General features: G+C 40.4%; 1 protein-coding gene across 1 annotated transcript in view; it reads right to left on the bottom strand.

The window, feature by feature from the left end:
• Nucleotides 1-9,171, bottom strand: part of TSPAN8 (tetraspanin 8) — a 31,107-nt gene extending 21,936 nt beyond the window's left edge. The window contains exon 1 of the mRNA XM_032420969.1: nucleotides 9,092-9,171. Coding sequence (XP_032276860.1) covers nucleotides 9,092-9,151 — 60 coding nt within the window. The 5' untranslated portion in view covers nucleotides 9,152-9,171. The remainder of the gene's footprint in view (nucleotides 1-9,091) is intronic.
• Between the last annotated feature and the right edge of the window lie 1,516 nt (nucleotides 9,172-10,687).

Raw genomic sequence — 10,687 nt, 5'->3', positions numbered from 1 at the left:
AAGAAAGAAAGAAAGAAAGAAAGAAAGAAAGAAAGAAAGAAAGAAAGAAAGAAAGAAAGAAAGAAAGAAAGAAAGAAAAAAAGGAAGGGAAAAAAAAAGAAAGAATATCCAATTATTTTAGAAGTCAAGAATACTTTGCCCAATTTCAATCTTTACAATTCGGGAAATTTTCTTAGAAATTTTCAAGTTGGATAAACTCTCATTTCAATCCCTATCCATCTTTTCTTCCAACTTCATCTTAAAAACAAAAGAAATGCATGTTTAGAATATGCCATTCTCATCTTAATGAAGAATTTAGTATAAAAATCAGTCTTAATAATATAAAATTATTAAATGTTATACTGACTTTAAAAGTAAATGGATTTTCTATCAAGAATAATAATTCTAGAGTCATGATTGATATTAACCTATTTTATCTCAATTGTTACCAGATTGGCTATCATAATGGTTCTCAGAGCCCTTTTCCAGTTTGGCTTTAGGTCCTTGTCGCCCAGCCTTCTTATACTGTTTAAATAATTGAGAGTATAAATTAAGATATAAGTATCTAGCTCTGTCCTACTTTCTGTTGACCAGGTTGTAAAAGGAAATGAGTTGATACTTTGGGCCACCAACTCAGCAGACAGTGGACACTGCAGAACTGACCTGGCCTACTGTCCCCAAGGCTTACCTTCCGGTTCCTCCTTGAAGGCAGTCATTGTGGTTATCAGTCAGCTCCTATAAGATATCTTTCTTTTTATGGAATTAGGATGCAGTTGGTCTGAGCCAACATTCTAAGAAATTAGGCAATAATTTTGATGTTTGCTTATGAGCATGCTATGGACTGAATTATATCCCCACTAAATTTACAAGTCAAAGCCCCACCCTGCAGTTTGACTGTATTTTGAGTTTGGGCTTTTAGGAGGTAATTAAGATTAAATGAGGTCATCAGGGTGGGGTCCTAATCCAATATGATTGATGACCTTATAACAGAGGAAGAGATCTCTCTCTCTCTCTCTCTCTGTCTCTCTCTCTGCACAATGCATGGAACAAAAACCATGTGAGGACACAGCAAGAAGACAACCATCTGCAAGCCAGGAAGAGAGCTCTCACCAGAAACCAAATTGACTGGCACCTTGATCTTGGACTTCCAGCCTCCAGAACTAGGAGAAAATAAATTTCTGTTGTTCAACCCACCAAGCCCAGGGTATTTTGTTAGGGCAGCCCAAGCAGTCTAAGACAGGGCACAAGCTGACAACTATAAAGTGTCAGGAAGAAAAAGGGAAGCACCATCTAGAGCAAAGATAAAAGGTATAGAACCAGCTGATTTGTCCTCTTCTTGGATACGGTGTCCGCCAATCATCCCTACTCCCACCCTCTCAATTCTATCCTTTGATTTTATCACGGTGTATTTGAAGGGTGTTGAAAATGGAAGAAAGTGCGTAGCACTCTGCTAGGGGGAAGTGTGGATCGTGAGCTCTACCATTATTGGCCCAGAATGGACACTTTTTCGATAAGCTTAAGGGAAAGTTTCCTGTACTGTTCCTGAAAGGTTGTAAAAGAATAAGGGGCGCCTGGGTGGCTCAGTCGTTAAGCGTCTGCCTTCGGCTCAGGTCATGGTCCCAGGGTCTTGGGATCAAGCCCCGCATCGGGCTCCCTGCTCCGCGGAGAGCCTGCTTCTCCCTCTCCCGCTCCCCTTGCTTGTGTTCCCTCTCTCGCTGTGTCTCTCTGTCAAATAAATAAATAAAATCTTCAAAAAAATAAAAAATAAAAAAATAATAAAAAATAAAAGAATAAGAAAATATCCAAATGCATAACCTGGATAACTCCAAGATTTGTTTTTATGATAACCCCACAACACCTCCGGCCATGAATGCAGGAAGGAAGGATTCCAAGAGCCCTAACAATTTAGGACCATACTACTGTTGTTGATTTTCAAGTTTCTTTTTTTAATAAACATTTATTTGAAAGTCTAGTTCCATGGCATTGTGGTAAGATGAAGCAGAGCACACCATTGTTGCCTGTGAGAATTGTTTTTTATATTAAATTATCTTTTTTTTTTTCCATTTATTGTGTCCTCTCCTTCAGGAATACAAACTGTTCTGGTTTTCCATTCTCTGCTCTACCTTCTTTCACCTCACTTATCTCTTTTTTAATTTTCCTCTGGGAGGTTTTCTCAATTTGGGATTCTATCTCACGGTCTCCATTTAATGTTTCTGGAGTGGATTTTAACTCTATCATTTGGTTTCTGGTTTATATGAGGTACTTCTTTAGTTTACCCATTTTTCTTTTCATCCCATTCTGTGCTTTCCCAGTTAGCTTCTTCTTCTCTCCTGGCCTCCATCCTCTGTTTCATAGGGAGTTGTTTTCTGCCATTGCACTGTGGATGCCAATTCCCAGATCCTCGCTCCATGATGTTGGAATGTTTCTTTCAGGGATGTGTGCTTGTCCTCTGAGGTTTCAGTGACGTTCCCTGTCACTTGTTCAGCAGTCTTTATTAGGACTTGGGCTGGATTTTCTCTCATCTTATTCACCTTGAATAAGATGAGACCCATTCTGATGTATGATTCATGGAGAGTAGGGTCTGTGCTTTGCCTCACTCAACAACATGACGGTGATTCTCAGACCAGTTGGAGGAGAGCTTGCTGGGCCTTCTCTCTGCAGGCATGACCTAATGCAGCTGATTTCCTGACCTGGCCTCCTAGCACTCACACACTATCTGCTTTTCTGATGCTCTACACCAGTGGAGTTAATTAAAAACTTCAATTCTCAGCAGGCTCTGCCCTCATGGTTTTTCAGCCCCAAGTGACTGATTCCTTGTATCAGTGAGTGGTAAGCACACAGCGAAGTGTCTCCATAGTTGCCTTCACGTGTGTCTTCTGAGCCCAGTAAGTAAGCCAAACCAGTACAACTGCTGCAAATTCTAATTTTAAGTAGCTCTAAATTTAGGAGAAAGAAATCAACCGCATTTCTTTCTGACATAAATAGGGTCTGGGTAAACGTGCTTCAGGTTATCTTTGCTGCACTAAAGGATAAAATCACTAAAATGTACATAACTTCAAATTAGGGAAAGAGAGTTGGATGTTCAGCATTTGATTAGCATCCTAATGTTTCTGAATCATAAAATGGATGCAAATTCAGGGGGCGCCTGGGTGACTCAGTCGATTCAACATCTGCCTTCGGCTCAGGTCATGATCTCAAGGTCCCGGGATGGAGCCTCATGTCCAGCTCCCTGTTCAGTGGGGAGTCTGCTTCTCCTTCTCCCTCTGCCCCTTCCCCCACTCGTGCCCTCTCGCTCTCTCAAATTAAAAAAAAAAAAAAAGATGCAAATTCAGGAATGTTTTTATCACTTTGGGTCAAAAGTACAAGCTGCAGACTGTACATACATTTGCAGGGCCTGGGCAAGGACACAAAGAACAAACAGTCCGCAGACCACAGGTCTCTATAGTGAGAAGTTATCAGTCATGGTAATAAACATATAGAAAATGTTTCCTATCGTCCGACCTTGACAAATGTGCCCACTTAATGACCTGGAGGACAAGATTTGCTTTTGAATTCTCTGACTCCTCCCAGTCTGGAGTCTGCTATCAGCAGGGGGGTGGCCTGGGGAGAGCCAGCCTGCCCACTGGCCCTCACTCCAGGCTCTGTCCTGAACTCTGAGGGACAAAACAGGAATGGCTGTGGATCTGTCAGCCTGCAAGCCAGCCCTGGTCCAACCTGCTCCCATTCCGGCAAACAGTGCCCCCTTGATCATACCATGGAGAAGGGTCTGGGCAGACCCTGGAAACAGGTTTGGAGCCATTTGGGCAGGGAAATTGGGGGTCTCAAGTCCCACAGCGTGGAGGCCAGGCTCAGGGTGAACACAGTTCTCTAGCCCCACAGATTCCTTGACCCATGAGGCCAGAGGAGGGCTGGAGTAGGGCTAAAATTATATTTCAGTTTTTAAAGCCAATTACGTATAAAATATTACCACACCGGACTCTAATACTTTTAAACTAAAAAGCAATATGATGGTTGGAATTGGGGGAAATTGCATTAATTGAACTATTATTGCATGTGAGTCCTTGGTTATAGGCTTTCAGAAAGCATTTTATTTCATCTTCATAATTAACTCTGCTGGATAAAATTATCATCCTCATTTTACAAATACAGAGACTGGGGCACAGAAAAGTCAAGGAACATGTTTCCGGCCACAGAGCAATATGGAGTGAAGTCAGGATTTGGATCTCAAGTCTGTCTGCTTACAAAATACGCTTTCCTTCTTTCCATTCCCCTCATCTGTGCTAGAAGAATTTCTGTCTCCATCATATTTCTTGCCATCTTATTTCCTCCTCTATTTCAGAATTCAATATTGGAACTGATTTCTCACTATGCACTGTAGTTTCATATTTTTGTCTCATAAAAATGTCATACAATGTTGGTGGAAATGTCTGTTTCTTAAGCATTTCTTTAACATTATTCTGAATTCTTTTCTATGCCTTAATTCATTTAACCTTCCCAACAACTCTGTGAAGTAGATATTGCTACTACCCCAATTTTAAAGACGAGGAACTCTAAAGCACAGAGAGATCAACACATTTCCCCAAGGTCACACAGCTAGTGAGGAAGGAGTGGAGGGAGGTTCAGCCTGAACTCTCAACCCCTGGGCTTAGATGCCTTTTGTCATGGTTACAGTTCCACACGGACTGCATAGTGGCAGGAAACCACTGTATTTACCAAGTTCACACATTACTGTCATAGGTCTCTATCCTGGGAGATTTCATCACCGACACGATGAAGTATCACTGGGCCTGATATTTTTTTCAGCTTCCCCTATCTCAGTTATGTCTGCCTTGACTCTCTTCATTGCTCTCGGCCCAGCCACCCAGGCGACCCAGGCGACCCAGGCACGGCATAAAATACAAGGAGGAACATCAAAATTCTGGTTCCTGGACTCTCTCCAAGTTGTGACTTCCTTCTGCTCTCTTCAAAGGGCTTCAGGCACGGCATCCTGCAGTTGCTGATACATTCGGCTTTTACAACCCTCTCCTCCTTCTCGCCTTACCGCATTTGGGATCGGTCATGTGACCTCACTCCGCTTTCCTTCCTTCCCACAGGGCTGGCCTCTCGGTAGCTAGCTCTCCGCCTCTCCGGGCGGTTCCACTGCATCCCTGGGCCAGCCGAAGGCTCTGTGTCCAGTGCTCACCCAGAACAACTACCATACCCCAGCATCGGCAATACTCCCCAGCTTAATCTATCTGAGAGGAGCATAAGGAAACGGGCAGCTCATCTGTTCTGACACAAGACTTGGAGAATAGATTTTGTACCTGGAATTTATCCATTCTCTACAGCACCTCCAATTTCACTGTGACTCACATCAAACGCTAGCCTCAGTGATTAAGAACGATTTCCACTTTCACATGTTTTTCTTCAATTGCTAATTCTGACAAATGGAAATTGCCACATATTTATGTGACATATCTCAAGTTCTCTCCCAAAAGAAACTGGTATGTTTAGCTTACATGACCATATGCATATCTCAGAGATATTTCAACATCTGGCCCAACTTTGCAAAGGCTTAGTTTTGCAAGTTACACCAGAAAGAATGCATTTGAACACATAAGGCCATGGATATCTATAAGAAAACCACATCAGTGGGACTGTTAAACTTGTTGCTTAAGTAAACTTTAGGAATGTGACAAATTGCTAATTTCCTATGAAGGATCATAAAATTCCAATGGAGAACTCTGGGTTGGGACAGAGGGGAGAGTAGAAATAGTAGTGGTTCCCTAACCTCAGGGACTCCTGCTGTCTAAATTTTGAATGAAACTATTGATGTCACCTGTTGGCTGAAAAGTCATCACTGTTCTTTACCGCCATTGCTCTTATTCAAAGACTCCATTTCGAGATGTGTCATACAGAGATTGTAGGTCACACTGATATGCGGTTGGGAAGAACAAGGCCTTTTACCCCAGGGAAGTTAGAAATATCTAACTGAAATCTAATGCATCAGAAAGACTTTGTCTTCATTATCAGAAAAACAAAGAGATAATGGAGACCATAAAATAATCAGAGAATCCGGGGAAAGCAGTGACAATATCTGGGTACAGCACGGTACAGATCTCTAATCTTAAATATATAATCCTGAACCTATAACATGCCCCTTGCCTAATCTCTCTTTGTCATTTCAGCTTAAAATTCAGATTTCAAATTCCTGGGTAGCTCCTTAATGAAACACTGACTTCTAATGTATTCACAATCTTTGTGAATGCACTTTGTATGCTGTTTTTATACAACAGGAACTAGGGAAATAAGCCTGGAACATCTTGTCATACCAATGGGGAAGAAGTTATGCTATTAAGATCATGTCAAAAGGACTCAGGAGCCAACTTGAAGATGCTCCCCAATGGCCAAAGATAAAATAAATTGCATATCAACAAAGAAAAGGATAAGAAATGCTTGTTTATTACTGTTGCATGATACCAGAAAATTAACTCATCATTTTGAAATCAGTTAAGTAAAAAGTAAGAAGCATTTATGCTGCCTTTTTTTTTTTTTTTAATAAAAACTGGGTACTACTGGTAACCAATCAATAAATGCTGGGTTTCTCTTTATTTAAAGTATTCCAGCTCATACATGAACAAAAGGTGATGGAAATAGAATATCACCAATTTGGAACTCTTAATGGACTGTTTCTTAGGTTCTTGAGTGGCAACTAACATCACAAAAAGTGACACGGTCAGACAGTATGTGCCTCCTGATGAAAGAACTCAATATCACTTCTAAAGTAGTTGTGCTCCCCCCAAAAAAACAATCTGAATCTCTTCAAGCTGACAAATGCGATCACTAGATTAGAGATAATACGGAGGACAGGGGAACATGATAAACTATACCACAGGTGTGCAAATAGCAAACACCAGACTGGGGAAAATGTGGTAAGACTGACAACACACATCAATACATAAAATTTCAAGGGGGAAAAAAGAGATGAAGATGGAAGGAGAACCTAAAGATGAAAATTGACATACAGGATATATCAACCAATAGCAAGGCGTGAACCTTATTTAGATTCTGAAATATCCCTAGATGGATATTTGATAATCAATTCAGGAAGTCTTATTAAGTTTTTAGTGTGATAATGACATTATGGTTATATTTTTTAAAAAGAATTACTTCTCTTTTAGAGACATATACTAAAATATTTACAGATGAAATGATGTATCTGGGATTTGCTTCAAATTGATATAGAGTGGAGAAAGTGAATGAGAGCATGCGCACAGAATTGCCTGGATATCCTCACTGTTGGGGCTCAATGATGGGGTTGATCACCCTTTTCTATTCTGTGAATGTTCAAAATTCTCCATAACAAAAAGCTACAAACAAAATCAATCAAAGTACATAGGCATTCCTTTGTTTATATTCTACTCTCAAGGTTTAACCAATTTTAAATATTTTTTTAAATATTTTTGTTTATTTATTTGACAGAGAGACAGCGAGAGAGGGAACACAAGCAGGGGGAGTGGGAGAGGGAGAAGCAGGCTTCCCGCTGAGCCGGGAGCCCGATGTGGGGCTCGATCCCAGGACCCTGGGATCATGACCCGGGCCAAAGGCAGACACCTAATGACTGAGCCACCCAGGCGCCCCCAATTTTAAATATTCCAAGCGAAGAAATTTATCAGGACTAACTTTAAAAAACTGGCATATATTCATGACCTATACTTAATATTTGCAAAAGCAGCCTGTTTTTCTAGGGAAAAGAGGAAGTAAAGGGACAGATCTTCTTTATTTTATTTTATTTATTTACATACTCATTTACTTCACCAATATTTCATCTGTACTCATTAGGGCTGCTGACACTGAATGGAAAGTCGTTCTGTACAACAAGACTGTATTCCTATAGTTAAGCTTAATTAGGTACATCCTTGTTTTAACAGGAGAGAAGTTTACCAACATAGAGATACCAGCTGCCTGGTTAAGGTAACCAGGTAAAAAACAAAACCAGAACTCTCTCCTGCCTATGCTGCATAAGCCATTTCTTTTTTTTTTTTTAAAGATTTTATTTATTTATTTATTTGACAGAGAGAGACACAGCCCACAGCCGAGAGCAGGAACACAAGCAGGGGGAGTGGGAGAGGGAGAAGCAGGCTTCCCACCGAGCAGGGAGCCCGATGCAGGGCTAGATCCCAGGGCCTTGGGATCATGACCTGAGCCCAAGACAGACGCTTAACGACTGAGCCACCCAGGCGCCCCCAGGAGCCATTTTTTAAATCCAGCATACAAAATGATTTTTTCACGTAAGGACTTTGAGCTATTTCTACTGATTTACTTCTGAACAATCTTTAATTGCACCCTATATTACTGAAAATGATGTCAATTGTCCAACATCCCAGCCTGCCTTTTACCTTTTGCCTTCCATATCTTATTTTTCCATTTTCTAATATTTAATGCTACTTATCAATTTATTTACTGTCTTATGTCAATAGGCTTTCCAAAAAACCCATACGACCTGCTAAAATACCAACCCTGTTGATTAAGAGGTGGGGTGATGACACATCAAAATAACTAACTTTTTAAACCTAGTTTACTAAGTTTCATTTTTCCATGATTAAATAATTGTATTGTTTCCCTCTCAAGTTTTTTATGACCCACTGTTTCTTCTTTGGGTCTCTGAAAATGATCCTTTCCTCATCTTTCTCATCTGACACCCCACCATTCACCTGTTTCAGACCCAAATGTAAAGATTAGGATTCAGGGGCTGGGCTCCGGTGGAATCAGACCAAATTTTTCCCACAAGGTCCTTAAACTAGGGAGGCCTGCATGATATACAACTAAGAATAGTTGTCCTTTAATTAAGGGGTATTTTTTTTCCTCTGTGATTGTTTTGCAACAATATCAAAACATTTATGAAATGTTTATCCTCACAGATCCTGAAGTCCACTTTCTTGAGTCATTGGCTCATTTTCAATTACTGACATAACCAAAGAAAGAACAAACAAATCCAAACAAGTAAATGGAAAATACATTTTCCTCCTCCTCCTATTTCTCTAGTGCAGAGTCTGTTCTCGTTTATGGTATTTGTATCAAGGTCCCCTTTCTTGCCTAAAATTGATAATTAGAAAAAAAACAAAACACTTACCCAGAACAAGAAGTTGAAGATAAACATAGAATATTTTATACAGCCACTCACACCTGCCATGTCGGAAAAGGATCAGGAATCCAGATGCCGTGAATGTAACTGTTCCTTGTAGGACTGTCCTGCAATATTCTCTGGAGTAATTCGCCTGCAGAGATTTCTGTGTCCAAGGCTTCGGAGCAGAAATAGAAAGCAAAGGAGGGGTAGAGGGGAATAATCCAGTTATTAAAGTGGATAAAAAATTAACCACACATTTAAATATCACAAGGGCTATCACTAGGCGAGTATGTTCTTTTGCTTGTCATGGCTCCTGGGGCACTGGGCCAGGATATTTATGATCCTTTCTTAAAAACTGCCTCCTCTAAAGTAAACAGATATCAAGTTAAGGAGTGGCGCTGGATCGGAGAGAGAGTGGCACAGCGATACTGGGTTGTTGGATTTCAGAAACCACAACTTGACTTCCCTGCCCTCCGTTTCCACTACAGGAAAGCAAGACTGTTTTGCTCTGAGATAAAGGGACATTGTGTCTCAACTCATTTTGCATTGCATTTTCTCAACAATGCAAAATTTCTCCCAGGGGCAATAAAATGCGTTTAGAAATGTGTAAAATCTGAAGGCTTACCCCCTGTCACCTTTCATCCTGAACCCCAGAGGGGTGGGAACCACCGTGACATGGACCTGCCTTCCAAAGCTTCTAAATTTATTTCAAAATAAGTCCACGAAGCTGCTATGAATGCAGCATAGATAGGGGAAGTGAGGAGTGAGAGGCTGCCCTGCCTATTACAAGACCATTCAGCGTTTATCTTTATTTCTTTACAGTGTAAAGGGGAAAAAAATAAAATTCTCAGAAGCCACTCTCTGACGGCCTCATTGTGTTCATTTTATAATGTGTAGCCATGTTGATAGCTCAGTTTATTGTTAAGGCGGGCACCGAACTTCCCTTCCCCTGGTAAGTTACATCCAGCAACAGCTCCTCTCCACCAATTCAGTTTCTGGATTCCTGGTCCTCTTAGACAAAAAATTCAAAATGAGAAGGTGGTCATAGTTCAGTGACCATAGATTGTACAATTTGTTTCTAGTGCTAATAGAAGGCAGCTGTGGCAGGTAAAAGGCAAAATTCTCTGACCTAATCAGGGAGGTGTGGACTGCTTTTGTATAAACAATTTGGGTCATGCTAGTTTCTACATCCTGTGTCTAAAAGAGAGTTCTTTTCTCCCTAAAGAAAAGAACCCTATACTTCAAAATGTTGTTGGGGAAAATAATTCTTTAAAATCTTTGTTAAGTTCTATACAATAAGCAAGCGTGGACCTCTAAGAAACTGGGTCAGTTAAAAGAATATTTTTCTACTTTTCACTGACATACAAAGGTGCTCTTGAAACAATCCCACTCTCTGACTATAAACACAATGTATTTTTATTGTATTGGCATCAATCATATTTAGTGTGAAGGCCAAATTTAGGATTAGTGCAAAAATAATGGCTTAATATTTAAATAATGAAAATTGTTGGTGTTCTATGTTGTTTCCTCTAGAAAATGGAAATAATCTCACAAACTTCTACTGAGATATTAATGTGGATAGGATTATCCAAAGCTGAAAGA

The sequence above is a fragment of the Phoca vitulina genome, unplaced genomic scaffold (assembly GCF_004348235.1).
Source record: "Phoca vitulina isolate PV1807 unplaced genomic scaffold, GSC_HSeal_1.0 scaffold23, whole genome shotgun sequence".
Classification (NCBI taxonomy): Eukaryota; Metazoa; Chordata; class Mammalia; order Carnivora; family Phocidae; genus Phoca; species Phoca vitulina.
This window is presented reverse-complemented; position numbering and strand designations above follow the sequence as displayed.